The following is a 19,399-nucleotide window of genomic DNA, read 5'->3' on the forward strand; positions in this document are numbered from 1 at the left end:
TTTTGATGTCTTCCCTATTATTCTACAATGTAAAAAATAGTAAAAATAAGGAAAAACCCTTGAATGAGTAGTTGTTATAAACTTTTGACAGTAGTGTATAGTCCAGTTTGTAACATTTTCTATAAAATGAGCATTTAAATAATGTATGATTGCATGTAGTGAGCCTTGCATTTATGGATTTATGACCATTTGAATGTGGTTAAAATTCATAGTATTACAGATCCGACTACACCTGTGCTGCCGCCTCCTGGACAGACATGACTACCGTGCGCGTGCAGTGGCTGTAGTATAAACGAACAAGCAGTTTATGAGCCACACTCAAAGCTAGAGTTCCGCGCAAAGGGATCGGGATGGCAAGGAGACTATCGCACCACGTCGTCCTCCTCCTGGGGCTCTTGCTGACAGGGACCGCTACAGTCCGGGCAAACAGAGGGGGAGCAATGCTTGAAGAGGAGAGGGAGAATCAAAACGACGAGAGCCATTGTGAAGTTAAAACCGTTACCGTTTCTACGCTTCCTGTACTCCGAGAGAATGAGTTCAGTTTCACCGGCGTTGGCTCGGGGAGCATGGCTGGAGGAGGAGGGGAGTCCCGGCTCCTTTTATTCGTTAGAACAGACCTACCTGGAAGAATTTCCGTTATGGATGATCTCGACAACACCGCTCTCCCATACTTCACACTGGGTAAGAACATTGTAATGTTACTGTATGATCACTGTCCCCCATTACCTAATGCTATCCGTTACCAGCTTTGAATTGGCTGGCATGTGCCTGGCCGGTGGTAGGTTATATTACCGAATTACAGCAATTGTTTCCGTACATTCTCTTTAAATATTTATTCTACACTGTGAAGCGTAATCTAAGGTTGAAAATAGTGGCATCTTAACATGCAAACCCAAGCAGAGACGTGTGGCCTAATCAAGGGGAAGAGCAAGTAAAACAGTGTTGCAAACTTATACTGTAACTGGACACCACTCGTGTAATGAAAAACGCAAAAACCAAGTCAACGCTGTACTCGTTTGCTGTACACACACACACACACACACACTCTCTCTCTCTCTCTCTCTCTCTCTTTCTCTCTCTCTCTCTCACACACACTAATTAGGTCTCTCTTGTGTCCTATGACAAATTATGACTGTGTCATATGCATAGCCTTAAGTAGCATGCAGTAAGGGAATGCATGGATTGCAATTTAGCCATGCAAATCCTCATGAAATTGGTATTTTGTCTTTTATCAACACATTATTCATAGCAAATACTAGGACGAATGCAGTTTTGAAGGAAGTGTGATTAAGAAATGCATAATAATGTAAGATTGCTACAATGTCATCATTTTGTCATTGCAGTTTGCAAGAGTTTGGGCGATGGCCCACAAATGAGGTTGACTCAGCCTTGCATCGAATGAGTAGTGTTCCATTTCTGTCAATCTCTTTGGCTGCGCTTACACAGGCAGCCCAATTCAGATAATTTCTTTCACTAATTAGTCTTTTGATTAATCAGATCAGCTCTGGAAAAATATCTGCTGTGAAAAGGTCTGATGTGATTGGTCAAAATACCAATTAGTGGAAAAATGGTCAGCATTAGGCTGCCTGGGTAAACGTAGCCTTTTTAGGACAGCGGTCTTGGACCATAGTTGTCAATCTTCAGGTCACATTCACATAGTGAATCCTATAAGCCAAACATTAACACGTCCCACCCAATGAAATAATATACACTGAGTGTACGAAATATTAGGAACACCTTTCTAATATTGAGTTGCACCCCCTTTTGCCCTCAGAACAGCCTCAATCTTTGGGGGCATGGACTCTACAAGGTGTCGAAAGCATTCCACAGGGTTGCTGGCCCATGTTGACTCCAATCCTTCCCACAGTTGTGTCAAGTTGGCTGGATGTCCTTTGCTTTGTTGACCGTTCTTGATACACATGAGAATCTGTTGAGCGTGAAAACCCCAGCAGTGTTGCAGTTCTTGACACACTCAAACCAGTGCGCCTGGCACCTACTTCAATACCCCGTTCAAAGGCACTTCAATATGTTGTCTTGCCCTTTCACCCTCTGAAGGACACACACACACAATCTATGTCTCAATTGTCTCAAGGCTTAAAAATCATTCTTTAACTTGTCTCCTTCCATTCATCTACACTGATTGAAGTGGATTTAACAAGTGACATCAATAAAGGGTAATAGCTTTCACCTGGATTCATCTGGTCAGTCTATGACTGTCGACTGTAGGCTGTGTTATTGCAATGTGAAAGCAAACAGCAAGGTTGTTTTATATTCACATTCAGGGGTAGTAGTCATCTATTGCATGTGTGTAGGGCAACAAACTGTGACAAACTGGTTGATATGTACAACAGTGCCCTGCCAGAGAATCTCAAGCTGCATCCTGGCTCGTAGGGAGATAAAAGATCAGCGATATAGGTTGGGGCTAAACCAAGCCTAGACTTAAATGTGATTAATAAAACATTTAAACACACACAGATTGAAACACACACAGATTTAAATGTTTAATTATTCACATTTAAGTCTAGTCTTGGTTTAGCCCCATTCTATATGTCTGATATTTTACCTCCCTACGAGCCAGGACACAGCATGAGATCCTCTGGCAGGCCACTGTTGACCATTCCAAAGACTAGGTTAAAAACAAAAGGAGATCAGGCATTTTCCATTAGGGCCCCTGGAATTTGGAATGGTCTGCAAGAGGAGATCAGGTTTGCAGATTCAGTTCCTCTTTTTAAATCCATGCTGAAGACACACTTTCATAAAGATGATTTTAATGTATGATAATTAGCTATATTTTTTTCATCTTCCTTTTTCCTGTCTTTGTTTCTTTGTTAGTACTTTTATTTTAGGATTTGAAGCACTTTGTTACTTGTATTGAAAAGCGCTATACAAATAAAGTTATTATTATTATTTTTCCCTAAGTTTATGAATCATATGGGAGCTAATTTACCTGAAACAGAACTGTTCTGGTTCATACAATCGCAAAGATTCATACCGTACATTTTTTACTTGAACCGTGCACAAAAATTGGATAGTATAGTAACCCGGACGTGTTGTGGAACATCTCTTTCTCTCTCGTGCTCTTTCTCAACAACCAAGTCAACATTAGTCACCATTTGCTGCATTTGCTATCTCTCTGTCTCCCTCTGTTTCTCAGCAGCATTGAGACTGCAGACTAAACAGACTGCAGGGTCTGGAGCATAAGCTTGTAAATCGCTTTCTTTTCCCATTACGGACATGCATCGACTCTTGAGTTAGGACTCTGTGTCCTCCCATTCAGCCCACCAGCAAATTTGCTGCGCTCTCGCCATGACTGCTCTTTGTATAGGGGGAGGAGATGGATTTCGTCAGGTCTTGATTTAAGTTAGTATAGAAGCTCGATCACTGGGCTGCCTTGCTGCTTGGCTGGGACAGCCAAAGGGGACTCCAAGGTTATTTTTAGGAAATGTATAGTAACTGTATCCAAACTGACAGTTGATATCCACTTTCACAATAGTATGTCCAGGTTTTCATGTTGAACTAAAGGGCCCTTCTCAGTATGACAAGTCAACATGAAGATAGCCATACAGTACAGTGATATTTTGTGTCAACACTGTCCTTTTTCCCATGTGGTGGTACTCCTGACAGTTTGTACTTTCTAAAATAACAACAATGTGTTGACGCCACAGGATGATACCAAGCCTTAGGCCTTACTGCACACAGATTAACACAATACGAAACCCAGACAGAGCCACAGATAGAGATGTGGAGACACACACACAAACGACAGAATAGTGGGACTCCACTCGGCCCCCTCAGTTTCCTTTTCTGTATTTGAATTTATCAGTGGAATATGGCGGTAGCAGGCAGCCCTAGAGACTGGAGGGGGAGTGTTTAACTGACCGGTCTGTCAGATACTCACCCCCCTGGCCACAGGGCCCAGTCGTGATTTATTACCACAAGTGTCACTGAGAATGGATGAGCATAGAGGGCAGAGAGGAAAAAGGACAAAGTGGAATCCCTCCCTTTATTTTGTCTCCGAACATGATGTGTTCGAGCATGATTTGAAAGCAGGTCGACACACCAGACGTATTTCATATGCAGCGACCACTGCTCTGCTCTGTGTTGGCCTCTGCTAGATGGTGCATATTGTTATGCTTGAGTGTTTTTGGTTAGATCTGTGTGTGGGTGTGTTTGTGTATGCAGTTTTAAGTTTCCTGAAAGGTTATGTTTAATTCACCTTATGTACTTCTTTACTTGCAAATCTAGATGATGATTTCTACTCAATTTTAGAGATACTTGGATCCAAAGGAAATAAATGTGTTCAGTACTGTACTTGTCTGATTTCTTAAACACCTCATTACCAGCTAACCTTATAAAACATTGAGGCACCTAGTGGAAGAGCAAAAGCTCAAATCTAATTCTCCTTTATCTTCTCTGTCCATCCCAGACGACTGAGCAGTAGACATCTACACTGTTTCCTTTCCAGCACTCATAATGTTTCTGTATGCCATCTTATCACACTAGTGGCTTGTCCTCACCAGGCCTTCTCTCTCTCTCTCTCTCTCTCTCTCTCTCTCTCTTTCTCTTTCTCTTTCTCTTTCTCTCTTTCTCTTCCCCCCCCCCCCCCCCCCCCCCAGACAGCGTTACAGCAAACCTGTCTGGCAGATAGGAGATTGAAAGCAACAGTGGAGGGTAAGAGGAGGGAAAAAATAAATAGCAAAAAGAAGTTGGCCCCAGAGGAGGGGTATATACCCTGTGGCCCAGAGTGCTGTACATCTCAATCACACGTCAAGGTGGGAGCAGTGAGGGGAGTTGAGAGGGCTGTTGGGGTAAGGGCACATTGTGGAGCTAAGATCGGATCTGCCATGAGTCCCTGGATTTGTTCCATTTTGGATTTGTGATCAGAATGTTCTCCATCTGCAGCTTGGTGTTACTCATTGTCTTTGAAGATAAGAAAACATGTCAAATACAGTAGGGGCAATGTCTTATGTCAGTCAAAGGATTAGCAGTGTTTAACAATGACATCACCTCTCATTACTGAGGGTACAGTTGCCTGAGGTATTGTATTTGTAGGCTGTCAAGTTCTGTTTGCTTTTCTTCAGTTCTGTGTAACCTCTGGCCGGTATTCTAGCTACAGCTAAGGTGCATTCTGATTGTCATTACTGACTATCACTCTTGGTAATAGCCTTATATGAAAAGCCCTTCCCCTTATTATGAGCAAATGCTTATTTGTTCCTCACCTGAACACAGGATGTCAGTAATATCATCAAAAAAAATAAATCATAGCAAATTCTTTGGCTCATTCGGTAGTTTTACCTGATAAAGTGTTAAAAAAAATGAAAGTACCATTTACATTCCTAGAACATACACTACCTTTCAAAAGTTTGGGGTTGCTTAGAAATGTTCTTGTTTTTGAAAGAAAATAACACTTTTTGTCCGTTAAAATAACATCAAATTGTACAGAAATACAGTGTAGACATTCTTATTGTTGTAAATGACTATTGGAGCTGGAAGCTGCAGATTCTTTATGGAAGATCAACATAGGCCCATTATCAGCAACCATCACTCCTGTGTTCCAATGGCACGTTGTGTTAGCTAATCCAAATTTATAATATTAAAAGGCTAATTGATCAATAGAAAACTATTTTCCAATTTTGTTAGCGCAGCTGAAAACTGTTGTTCTGAGTAAAGAAGCAATAAAACTGGCCTTCCTTAGACTAATTGAGTATCCGGGGTAGCATCAGAATTTGTGGGTTTGATTACAGGCTCAAAATGGCAAACAAGAACATTTCTAAGTGACCCCAAACCTTTGAACGGTAGTTTACACTGAAAATGATACTGTTGATATTTCCTGTTGTCTTTTTGATTCATGGCCGAGTGTCAATACACCGGTTTAAAAAATTCATAATCAATATGCTGAAATAAGTCATGATAGATCATTACATAAAAGTTACTCCCTATACACATGTCACACTTGTGTTCAGATAACTTGTAAATTAGTACCTTATAAACTGCACACGCACCAGACTGGAATTGATAAGCTTGTTCTACTGTAATCAGTAGCACGTGCAAATTAATCACTCACATCGATATTGTATTGAAATCAATGTAACTGCGACAATAATTTACAGTGGGGCAAAAAAGTATTTAGTCAGCCACCAATTTTGCAAGTTCTCCCACTTAAAAAGATGAGAGAGGCCTGTAATTTTCATCATAGGTACACTTCAACTATGACATACAAAATGATTTAAAAAATCCAGGAAATCACATTGTAGGATTTTTAATGAATTTATTTGCAAATGATGGTGGAAAATAAGTATTTGGTCACCTACAAACAAGGAATATTTCTGGCTCTCACAAACCTATAACTTCTTCTTTAAGAGGCTCCTCTGTCCTCCACTCGTTACCTGTATTAATGGCACCTGTTTGAACTTGTTATCAGTATAAAAGACACCTGTCCACAACCTCAAACAGTCACACTCCAAACTCCACTATGGCCAAGACCAAAGAGCTGTCAAAGGACACCAGAAACAAAATTGTAGACCTGCACCAGGCTGGGAAGACTGAATCTGCAATAGGTAAGCAGCTTGGTTTGAAGAAATCAACTGTGGGAGCAATTATTATGAAATGGAAGACATACAAGACCACTGATAATCTCCCTCGATCTGGGGCTCCATGCAAGATCTCACCCTGTGGGGTCAAAATGATCACAAGAACGGTGAGCAAAAATCCCAGAACCACACGGGGGGACCTAGTGAATGACCTGCAGAGAGCTGGGACCAAAGTAACAAAGCCTACCATCAGTAACACACTACGCTGCCAGGGACTCAAATCCTGCAGTGCCAGATGTGTCCCCCTGCTTAAGCCAGTACATGTCCAGGCCCGTCTGAAGTTTGCTAGAGAGCATTTGGATGATCTAGAAGAAGATTAGGAGAATGTCATATGGTCAGATGAAACCAAAATAGAACTTTTTGTTAAAAACGCAACTCGTCGTGTTTGGAGGACAAAGAATGCTGAGTTGCATCCAAAGAACACCATACCTACTGTGAAGCATGGGGGTGGAAACATCATGCTTTGGGGCTGTTTTTCTGCAAAGGGACCAGGACGACTGATTAGTGTAAAGGAAAGAATGAATGGGGCCATGTATCGTGAGATTTTGAGTGAAAACCTCCTTCCATCAGCAAGGGCATTGAAGATGAAACGTGGCTGGGTCTTTCAGCATGATTTTTGTACAACGCCATCACGGAAATGGAAACACTTTTTTGACTGGATATTTTCCCATGAATCACCACCTCACATTTGGTTTCTAAATAGCGACAGGTGTTGGCTTTCATTTGAACGCTATCTTAACCCTCAAATCCATCAATTTATGTGAGGCCAAAGACGTTTATGGGAGGACCATCCGATTTCTTTTTCTTGCCACCGTGGTCTAAAAATTACAGCTGCGTTCTAAGTCCCACTACGGACTGGCGTGTATGATAAAAAAAACTGGAAGTGTTTTAAGCAATCAATTTTGTGAGATGTGATGACTATAAACTTTAATAATAACATCAATAATCTGAGGTAAAAATTATGTTTATTTGCTGTAACTCTTGTGGGGTGAAAACAGGAGTCTGTGTAGTGTAGTAACACTTTCTGTCCACCATAGGTAAATTAGCGTAATATAACATAATTAAATATGTCAAAGTAATTCAGTATTTGAATATATTATAATAGTAAATGTAGCACACTCACACATTTTACATCAGTGACATATATTTCTTCCTACTTTAACCATGGAGAGAGTTTAACACAATTTTACCTGGTACTCTAGACTAGCGCGTCCATTGGGTCTGTGCAGCAGGCTAAACGTGACAGCTTTCTTTTTCCTTACAACCGGTCAAAACTGATGTCATTTTGACATTTTGCACAGAAAACCGTTCCTGTTTCTTTTTTTGCAGTATTATATTTTCTCCCCAGTTCCTAAACGTCTTTGCTCTGCGAAAGATGACAGAGAAAACTTTACCGATGTCAACTAGATTGAAGCATTCATTCTATTGTTCTATGACATTATTCTGTTGAGCAAGGGTTTCTTTAGTCTTCTAGGGCAACATTTAATGACAAAAGAGAAGCTGCATGTATCTAATTAAGTTGACTAACAAATAGCCAACCAAAATGTCGGAAATGTTCAGCAGAAACATATCTAAATCACCATATAGAAATCCTGCCCCAACCTGTCCAAAAATCATTCTGTCGTCTTTGACTGTAGCCTTTCGCACATTTTCTATATTTGCTGGTTAGGGCTGGGTGCAGGCCTCAGATTTTCACTTCATCACATATAGTCGGGTGGTTGCGGATGGGTTATTAGTAATTGCGGGCGGGTGAAGAAACAGCTGACCCGCGCACCACTAGTCCCTATAGTTAGTGTCAAGGCTCAAGCTCGTAGTTAATGTGACAATTAGCCAGGCTGCAACGTTTGGATGCATGTTGAGTAGAGCTACAATCATCACGGATTGCAGACCACAATTCCTTCTTGATGCCTTGGCTGAAGCCATCGCTTAGCCGATGATATTAGCAATGGCTTCAGCCAAGTCATCATGATTGATCGCTCCCCATCTAGCTTCAGAGTTCGTTCTGTTAGGTGAGCTAAACTGGGATATGCTTAACACCCCGGCAGTCCTACAATCTAAGCTAGATGCCCTCAATCTCACACAAATCATCAAGGAACCCACCAGGTACAACCCTAAATCTGTAAAAATGGGCACCCTCATAGACATTATCCTGACCAACTTGCCCTCCAAATACACCTCTGCTGTTTTCAATCAGGATCTCAGCGATCACTGCCTCTATGGGTCCGCGGTCAAACGACCACCCCTCATCACTGTCAAACGCTCCCTAAAACACTTCTGCGAGCAGGCCTTTCTAATGGACCTGGCCCGGGTATCCTGGAAGGATATTGACCTCATCCCGTCAGTTGAGGATGCCTGGTCATTCTTTAAAAGTAATTTCCTCACCATCTCAGATAAGCATGCCCCTTTCAAGAAATGCAGAACTAAGAACAGATATAGCCCTTGCTTCACTCCAGACCTGACTGCCCTTGACCAGCACAAAATCATCCTGTGGTGGACTGCAATAGCATTGAATAGTCCCCGCGATATGCAACTGTTCAGGGAAGTATGGAACCAATACACGCAGTCAGTCAGGAAAGCAAAGGCTAAGCAGAAATTCGCATCCTGTAGCTCTAACTCCCATAAGTTTTGGGACACTGTAAAGTCCATGTAGAATAAGAGCACCTCCTCCCAGCTGCCCACTACTCCAACCCTGGCCAACAGCTCCGCACCCCCCCGCAGCTACTCGCCCAAGCCTCGCCAGCTTCTCCTTCACCCAAATCCAGATGTTCTGAAAGAGCTGCAAAACCTGGACCCGTACAAATCAGCTGGGCAAGACAATCTGGACCCTCTCTTTCTAAAACTATCCGCCGCCATTGTTGCAACCTCTATTACCAGCCTGTTCAACATCTCTTTCGATTCGTCCGAGATCCCTAAAGATCGGAAAGCTGCTGCGGTCATCCACCTCTTCAAAGGGTGACACCCTAGACCCAAACTGGTACAGACCTATGTCCATCCTGCCCTGCCTATCTAAAGTCTTCAAAAGCCAAGTTAATAAACAGATCACTGACCATTTTGAATCCCACCGTACCTTCTCCGCTGTGCAATCCGGTTTCTGAGCCGGTTACAGGTGCACCTCAGGCACGCTCAAGGTACTAAACGATATCATAACCACCATCGATAAAAGACAGTACTGTGCAGCCGTCTTCATTGACCTGGCCAAGGCTTTCGACTCTGTCAATCACCGTATTCTTATCGGCAGACTCAATAGCCTTGGTATTTCTAATGACTGCCTCGCCTGGTTCACCAACTACTTTGCAAACAGAGTTCAGTGTGTCAAATCAGAGGGCATGTTGTCCGGACCTTTGGCAGTCTCTAGGGGGGTACCACAGGGTTCCATTCTCGGGACGACTTTTTTCTCTGTATATATCAATGATGTCGCTCTTGCTGCGGGCGATTCCCTGATCCACCTCTACGCAGACGACACCATTCTGTATACTTCTGGCCCTTCCTTGGACACTCTGCTAACTAACCTCCAAACGAGCTTTAATGCCATACAACACTCCTTCCGTGGCCTCCAACTGCTCTTAAACGCTAGTAAAACCAAATGCATGCTTTTCAACCGTTCGCTGTCGGCACCCACCCGCCCGACTAGCATCACCACCCAGGAACGGTTCCGATCTAGAATATGTGGACAACTATAAATACCTAGGTGTCTGGCTAGACTGTAAACTCTACTTCCAGACTCATATCAAACATCTCCAATCCAAAATCAAATCTAGAATCGGCTTTCTTTTTCGCAACAAAGCCTCCTTCACTCAAGCCGCCAAACTTACCCTAGTAAAACTGACTATCCTACCGATCCTTGACTTCGGCGATGTCATCTACAAAATAGCTTACAATACTCTACTAAGCAAACTGGATGCAGTCTATCACAGTGCCATCCGTTTTGTTACCAAATCCCCTTATACCACCCACCACTGCGACCTGTATGCTCTAGTCGGCTGGCCCTCGCTACATATTCGTCGCCAGACCCACTGGCTCCAGGTCATCTATATTAGTCTATGCTAGTTAAAGCTCCGGCTTATCTCAGTTCACTGGTCACGATAACAACACCCACCCGTAGCACACGTTCCAGCAAGTATATCTCACTGATCATCCCCAAAGCCAACACCTCATTTGGCCGCCTTTCCTTCCAGTTCTCTGCTGCCAGTGACTGGAACGAATTGCAAAAATCGCTGAAGTTGGAGACTTTTATTTCCCTCACCAACTTTAAACATCAACTATCTGAGCAGCTAACCGATCGCTGCAGCTGTACATAGTCCATCTGTAAATAACCCACCCAATCTACCTATTCATCCCCATACTGTTTTTATTTTATTTACTTTTCTACTCTTTTGCACACCAGTATCTCTAATTGCACATCATCATCTGCTCATTTATCACTCCAGTGTTAATCTGCTAAATTGTAATTATTCGCTCCTATGGCCTATTTATTGCCTACCTCTTCATGCGTTTTGCACACACTGTATATAGACTTTCTTTTTTCTACTGTGTGATTGACTTGTTTATTGTGTTATCGGCTTGTTTATTGTTTATTCCATGTGTAACTCTGTGTTGTTGTCTGTGTCACACTGCTTTGCTTTGTCTTGGCCAGGTCACAGTTGCAAATCTGAACTTGTTCTCAACTAGCCTACCTGGTTAAATAAAGGTGAAATAAAATACATTTTTAAAAATGAAGGAATTGTGGTCAGCTTGTGTTGGTAATGGAGTGTGTTACAGGAAGCAGCGCTCGCTGGTGTCACTGGCCAGTTGTGGTTGGCGTTCAAATCTGGATCAGCTGGTTCTTTAGGCTATGTTGCAGTGTATGTTGTTGGCACCATTGTACCATTGTACTCTTTGGTCTGTTAAAACAAAACCATTTCGTTCCTTTTGTCAGATGTCTATAATAGCTTAATATAAGCATAGCTTAACAGTAGGGAAAGCTTAACATTTCTCTATGTGTACAGAGACGCCAAGCAAACCCTATCTGAATGTCATCTAAAACATTGTGCTCATCTCTGAGTTGTTTTAACTGCACTCGTCCAATGAGCACTGAGTGTGCTATGTCAATGTACATATTGAGTTCCTTTCTTCCAGTGTCCCTGCTTTCAACTGTTTTACATTTGTGTTGCATTGCTCATGTGTTTGCTGCTGACAAGATGTCTATTTGCTTTTGGGTAATCTGACTGGAGAAAAACAAATGAGTCAATGTGCAAATGGGATAAAATTGCCAGCTATTTCTGCATTTAGATTAGCATAAAATTAGTTTGAAATACTGCTTTGTGTGACTGAGGCCAGAATTCAGTCGTAACATATTGAGATATGGCGTAGGAGTAGACTTTGTAGGAGTAGAGAAGACTTTGTTCCCTTTCATCACCAGTCAGTTGCTGTGCAGCTAAAACTTTGCTCCACATCCAATCATAGTGTTATACAACTGTCAGAAAATATGTAACTGACACTCAATCACATTAGACATACAGTATAAACTCACACTAATGATAGGCTATAGACTGAGAAGTACTGTATAGGCTAGAACTAATGATAGGTTGCCTGTGTACTAATCAGGTACCATTGTGTCCATCTGTATTTCACAAAGAGAGGCTCTTCTCCGTCCTGAATGCTTCCAGAGGTTCAGTGACAGCCCCAGGGATGGAGCAGTATAGATCGTCTTCCTGTCTCCTCCTATCTTGTTTTTGTTTGGTGTCAATTGAAACCAGGAGTCCATGTTATTATCTTGACATCAACAGAGAAATAAAAGGCGAACCAATCTTTCTTCTCCTCCCTCGCTGGATGAGTCCAATACTGACAGTCAGTCCTTTGATAGATTTCTGTTGGGCTTTGTTGCTGCGGTTTTCATATAATGTAGTGCCACTATCCCGCTGTAATCGTCTCTCTCCAAGACCCAATCGGTTTCACGCTTCTGTTTTTATGGCCAACTTTCAGATTCACAGTACGTAACTTATCTATTTCACTTCTTACTCTGGATTATTTCAGAAACAGGCAGAGTGGTACATCTACTCTATCCGAGTGTATTCTATGAACCAATTCCCCAACTTTCTATATACATTTTATAGAGCTGTGCAGTCTGTGGTAAGTAAATGCATATTAACATGACACGGATTTATACAAGTCATTCAATTTAGTTACTCAGCTTGCTCTTTGGTCTGTATTGGTGTACCCTGCCACTCAATGTGGTGACTTCCTAATGGAAGCCCTCTTAAAACAAAAACATTTTGGCAATAGAAGCCAAGGGATAAGGACATGATGTGGAGTAGAGGGGGGAAGGCGGTGGGCTGGGCTGAATTTTTTCACTTTGCATTAAGAGGCTCTATGTAGAGTGTCGATCCTCAAACAAGATGTTGAATAGTTTAAATGGTGCTTGTACTGTGTTTTGGATTTCCTCTAAATTACTATCACTGCTGCAATGCCAATTTGATTTGGGATATGACAAAATACTGCTTTTGAGATAACAAAAGACAAACCTGAGTGGGAGACAGAGAGCAGAGTACGGAGAGGGGTTCAGGCTTTTGGGGGTGGGGTTTAGAACTTAAAAGGTAAATGGAAAAAAAAGAATGAAAACGCAGTTAACAGTAAAACCGAGGATTAACAGGTCCTCATTTCATTACTTGGGAGGTTTATAAATGAATGGCAATATGTGGCTTCAACGCAAAGTCATCCAAGAATTTGATTGACCATGGCACAGATTGAAGCCTGCACTTGAAATGTACAGTACTATTAAACCCACTGACTTGTCCTCCATCGATGCCATTTGATTAGGATTATTGCTTTATTATTCCTATAACGCTTTGTATATTTATTTCACCCAAAATCAGTCCTCGGCAGGCAGCTTAAATTGCCAGTTGTCTGCAGCTTGGAATAATGTGATACGCATGACTGTGTCAGGTGATTGAGTTTTAACGAAGTCAACTTCATTTGTTTCTGCTCTCCTCGCCTCCTTTGCCCTAGACCTGATGCTCTCGCATGTTGATAAAGCCAAACTGGAATGCTGGGGGTAAAATGCCCCCTAGTCTCCTAGTAGCCCTTCTATAGCTGATATATATAAGGCCTGTCGAACATGATAAACTGGCAATAAAAAGGCCAGAGCTGGAGGCAGAGAAAGAGACAGCCCCTGCTATAACACATCCAACCGGCCTTGGCATGGGAAGCGGACACCTCTGCCAGTCTGCAGCCGTCCTTCCGTCCTCCTGCTGATGCCAGGCCTGCAGTGTTTCCTGTGCCACTCTGCCTGGGAGTCGAATGTCCTCACAGACTGCTGTGTCGGTGGCACCTCGCCACATGCCGTCATCACAAGCTGCTTCTTCTAAATAGCAGAGCATGCCACTCTTTCTTTTATATTGTCAGTTTTTCAAATGTTAATGGCAACGTTCCTCTGTAATCACAGTGCCTTCAGAAAGTATTCATACCCCTTGACTTATTCCACATTTTGTGGTGTTGCAGCCTGAATTCAAAATGGTCACCCATCTTAACACAATACCCCATAATGACAAAGTGAAAAGGTACATACATTTTTTTTTTCTCAAATGTATTGAAAATGAAATACACAAGTATTCACACAGCTGAGTCAATACTTTGTAGAAGCACCTTTGGTGACAATTACAGCTGTCTTTCTGGGTAAGTCTCTAAGAGCTTTGCACACCTGGATTTTCCAATATTTTCACATTATTCTTTTTTAACTTGTTCAAGCTGTGTCAAGTTGATTGTTGATCACTGCTAGACAGCCATTTTCAAGTCTTGCCATACATTTTCAAGCTGATTTAAGTCAAAACTGTAGCTAGGCCACTCAAGAACATTCAATGTCATCTTGGTAAGAACCTCCAGTGTATATTTGTCCTTGTGTTTTAGATGATTGTCCTGCTGAAAGGTGAATTTGTCTCCTAGTGTCTGCTGGAAAGCAGACTGAACCAGGTTTTCCTCCACAATTTTGCCTGTGCTTATAGCTTTATTCTCTTTTTTTATCCTGAAAAACTTCACAGTCCTTGGCGTTGACAATATTTTTAAATTTTTGGCTGGTAATAGGGGTTGCAACAATAGCGGCAGATAGTTTTAGAAAGTGAGGGTCCAGATTGTCTAGCCCAGCTGATTTGTACGGGTCCAGGTTTTGCAGCTCTTTCAGAACAGCTGCTATCTGGATTTGGGTGAAGGAGAAGCTGGGGAGGCTTGGGGGGCGGTGGGGGGGCGGAGCTGTTGGCCAGGGTTGGAGTAGCCAGGAGGAAGGCAGGTCTGTCTCCCGAATCTCTGCATACCAACGTGACAGAATAATCGACCATTAAGGGAGACAGCGGGAATGGCCCGTCAGACAACGCTGCGACTGGTCCGTCCGGGGGCGCCGCAACTTCGGCAGCTGCAACTGAGTTGTCATACGTCGCCACAACGGGTCCGTCCGATGACGCAACTTCAGCAGCTACAACTGGCCCGTCCGACGCTGCCGCAACCGGTCTGTCCGACGCCACTGCTACTGGTCCGTCCGCCGCTGCCGCAACTTCGGCAGCAGCAACTGGCCCGTCCAACGACGACGCATCTTCGGCAACTGCATCGGGTCCTGATCGACCCGCACTGCGTTCCTGTTAGTGCAGTACGTCAGGTGGGGGGGGTACTGTCACGGATCCCTCCGGAACTTTAATTACGTACACCTGTCCCCAATTCCCACTGATTGGTACTTGTATAAGTGTGCCCTTTGGTTTCCATTGGGCTATCGATTATTGTTACATTGTCCGTTGGTGCCTGTGAGTACCTGTGCTGTGTGTTTTGGCTTTCGTGCCATTGTGGATTGCGCGGATGATTACGGGTCTCGTCCCTTGTGTTAATTATTGTGCGCTTCTGTTATTTATTCAAGGTACTCCTCTCTCTTTTGTTTGGGTTTCTACCCTGTGTTTTTGTTACATGTTTGTTTGGTCTTCGTCCCTGTGCCTTTACACCGCATGCCGTAATTTGGGTTTAATAAAAAAAACTATTATGCATTCCTACGCCTGTCTCCCGAATCATTTATGCCAGCGTGACAATAACAAATGAGTTGAATACTTATTAACTCAAGACATTTTAGCTTTACATTTTCTACAAACAAAATTCCAGTGACAAATCTCAATTGATTAAATGTTTAATTTAGGCTGTAACCCAACAACATTTGGAAAAAGAAAAGGGGTGTGAAAACTTTCTGGAGTCACTGTATATACTTACTCTTTTTTCCCTATAGTCTTTTTTTGAAATAGCTACTCTCATCTAAGGACATTCATTTTCAGCCTATGAAAAAACCTGGTATTTTATTCTGTTTGAGTCTTTTTTGGTTGTTAGAGTAGCTTTCATTTCTCTGAAAAGCCAATGGCACCAGGAAAAAAAGGCCAATCCAACTTTACAGGATTAGGAGGAAATGAGAAATTAAAGTGGAATAGAAAATAGCGCTTTGCCAAAAGCAATAATCTTACATAACACCATTTCAGATGATTACTTTTACAATTACATATAGATTCACAGATTTTTCTTTCTCCCGTTTGCAATTACATATAGCCTGCTATTTGGCTTCAAAACTGAACATATTCTGTCATTTTTTTAAATAAAGCCCATTAGATAAGCATAAGATCCAGTATGTTTCCAGCATCCAGTATTTTCATAGTTTATTTTTGTCATAGACGATAATAATCCTAATCCTTTTGAAGTTAGATTTTGTCTAGACAACAAAGTAACCACGAATAAACAACATACATTTCGGATAGAGCATACACTGTATTAGTACACCATCAGCTTCACCACACCCTAAGTATGGACAGTTAGCTAGACAATGTCTCATGTTGAATAAAGAATGGGCTTTCCACCAGAATCAAAGGCACAGTGGAATCAATTGTCTCTCAGTGGCTGACTCACTCAGTTAGATCATCACCTCCATCTCTGGCATCAAAGTTACCAAACGGCCAGCAAACTTCTTCCGCTGGGCTGCCAGGCCCCGGTCGCTACAGCACGGCCAGGATGAAAGACTGTGCATCATTCTGCTTTTGGGCTCCAGTTGCTTTTTCGCTTTTCTGATGTGCACTCCGTTTTAAGGTGACCTCTATCTGTAGCCTAGCTCTATTTTAGCTTCACGTCCTCCTCCTTTAATTTTATACTGCCTCGAGGTGTGCTGTATACCAGCGTAAAAGTATGATTCAGGGGGACAAAGTGTATTTTTTTAAACAAAATGTCCCCTTGACTCTTCATTTTTGCGTGTAACGTAATTGCAAAATTAAATGGTTACACTTTATACATGTTTTATCTAACAGAGCTTAATTAATTAAACTTAGTTAGAATTTACATTGGCTTTTAGACAAGCACTGAGTCAAGAATCTCAAATGTGATTCATAAGGCTTAGAAACATTTTGGTTTATTTATGAAAAAATTACGATCGAAAAATGTGTTCTGAAAAATGAAAAAAGGAGGCATTGTCTAAATAAGCCCTTGACAAAAAGATGTTTAAGAACCTTAAAATTTGATTCCCTACAGAATTCCCATTACACCTTGGAGCGCAGCCACCACAACACATTCTCCCTATGATCAAGGATCCCACCGACACACCTAAACCTTTTATCTATGCTTGTGTATTTCACAAAGACTTCCATTCTCCATTTTCTCATGCATCATTCTCTACCTACCCCCAGATCGTTGTATCCTGGCCTGCCTCATAACTTTCTATTTCAATTACCCAAAAACAACTAAGATGTTGTTTGTATTATTGTCACATACACCAGATAGGTGCAATGAAATGTATTTTTTTACAGGGTCAGCCATAGTAGTACGGCACTCCTGGAGCAAATTAGGGTTAAGTTCCTTACTCAAGGGCACATCGACAGATTTATCACCTTGTCAGTTCTAACCACCAGGCAACCTGCCGCCCTAAGATTCAAACATTGAACTACCTAAAACCTCACTGATTTTAAATGAAACAGAGAACAAAGGATAGCTAAGAGGCATGAAATTAGATTCACATCAGCATTCCTTTCACACCTTGGAGCAAAGACAGCGCCATGCGGTGAGGTACCGAGGTGTTTAAGAAAGTTCACAACCTTTGAAGCGTTTCAACAGCGCTATTTTACAGTCTCCCATTTCTATTTCCCCACTCACAATATGTTTCTGTCAGATTCCATCTTTACTGTAATTCAACACAGCCAACACTACTGTAAAGAGTCCCACCAAACATGTAGTTCTGATAAGCCTTTCGTGGAAATTCGACCCCAAACACGAGTTATACGTTATCTCTGATTCAGTCTCATTAGTATGCTATAAACTCACTCAATCTCACTGTCTGTCTGTCTGTCTGTCTGTCTGTCTGTCTGTCTGTCTGTCTGTCTGTCTGTCTGTCTGTCTGTCTGTCTGTCTGTCTGTCTGTCTGTCTCGCTCTCTTTCTTTCTCCCATTCTTTCTCCCATTCTGAAGCTCAGTGCACACACGCACGCACACACACACACACACACACACACACATACATGATATTCTCCCATTTGGCAGGTATTGTGTCTGCCTCTGGATAAGCTGGGATCCTGCACTAATTATCCCGTAGAAGAAGTGTTTTAGTGCAAAGCCATGTAATACCCAGGTCCTTTAGGTCACACGTGTTTAGAGTGGGCTAAGAGCAGTGTCAAGGTGAGCGACGGTATCATGCATAGCTTGGATTTACAGTTCTCTGTGTGCGTGCGTGCGTGCGTGCGTGCGTGAGGTTAAGAATACAGATCGGTGATAGAAATGGCTGTGTTTCTTTTTAGGTTCATGCATATTTATCACGCTTATCCTTCATCAAGCACTCTATTGTGTCGAGGGGTGTCATGTTTGTGAGTAATATGTATACAGGGCATGGTGGAAGCTGTACACAAACACACAAAACAATTGGCAAGCATATGTAGGACATGAGTTTTGAGTAAAATATGATTTTGTGTAATATCTAAAATATACTGCGTTGATGCAAGCGCATGCATGCAGACATGCAGACAATCATACGTCATCATATTCTCTCATATTTCTCATCTCTCACACACTTGGGAGGCAAAAACAACATTGTTTTTCTCCATCTGGCTTGTCGTTTTGCCCAATGATTTATATATACACTATATATACACTAGATGACTAGAAGCCAACGTGCCTCCATTTTGGCACTCTCCGACCATTGTGGCACTCTCTGACCATGCCTACATTTGTTTTTGCCACATTTATTCTGTTACATAAATGTTAATGCATACTTTTAAATTATATTTTGTGAGCTAAACATAAAATAAAAAAACATTTAAAGTATACTTTTTAGAAAATACTAATGTTACTGTCCCCACTACAACAACAAAAATACTTAAATACATGTAATTTTGTCCATGAAACATTTGAATGAAATACTGTCAAAATCCATTCATTCCTATGGAGGACTGCTTTTCTGAAAAGTGCCGATATGGCCGACCGGTGGCTTCAAAGCCTCTCCATGGCCAAAACATAGTATCAGCAATCCAGGGTTAATATACATAATTTGTTTTACCCAATATAAATCATGGAGAAATAAATATTATCTGCAGTATTCAGTATGCTTTGCAAGGGCAGAAAAATACATTCCAACAGGAACAGGGAGCCAACTGGGCTCAATTAAACAGTGATTTCCTGCTTTTCTCGCCCTGAATTGCCCAGTTTGTAAAGTGTTTTGGCCCAGTTGCGGCGTTGTTGTGACCACTGGCTATTTTGGCTCTGTCGTCCTAACAGGTGTCTTTGTGTACTAAAATCCCCATGGCGAGAACATCTGTGATAGTGAGGAGAACAGTGTTCATCTCCCAGTCC

At 42.0% G+C, this 19,399-nt stretch overlaps 1 protein-coding gene across 2 annotated transcripts in view; it reads left to right on the forward strand.

Annotated features, from left to right (window-relative positions):
* The first annotated feature begins 268 nt into the window (after positions 1-268).
* Positions 269-19,399, forward strand: part of LOC129864123 (astrotactin-2-like) — a 485,619-nt gene continuing 466,488 nt past the window's right edge. The window contains exon 1 of one of the 2 annotated variants that reach the window (XM_055936744.1): positions 269-681. In XM_055936744.1, coding sequence (XP_055792719.1) covers positions 351-681 — 331 coding nt within the window. In that variant the 5' untranslated portion in view covers positions 269-350. The remainder of the gene's footprint in view (positions 682-19,399) is intronic. The other variant, XM_055936743.1, reaches the window with a different exon arrangement.

The sequence above is a fragment of the Salvelinus fontinalis genome, chromosome 10, assembly GCF_029448725.1.
Source record: "Salvelinus fontinalis isolate EN_2023a chromosome 10, ASM2944872v1, whole genome shotgun sequence".
Taxonomy (NCBI): domain Eukaryota; kingdom Metazoa; phylum Chordata; class Actinopteri; order Salmoniformes; family Salmonidae; genus Salvelinus; species Salvelinus fontinalis.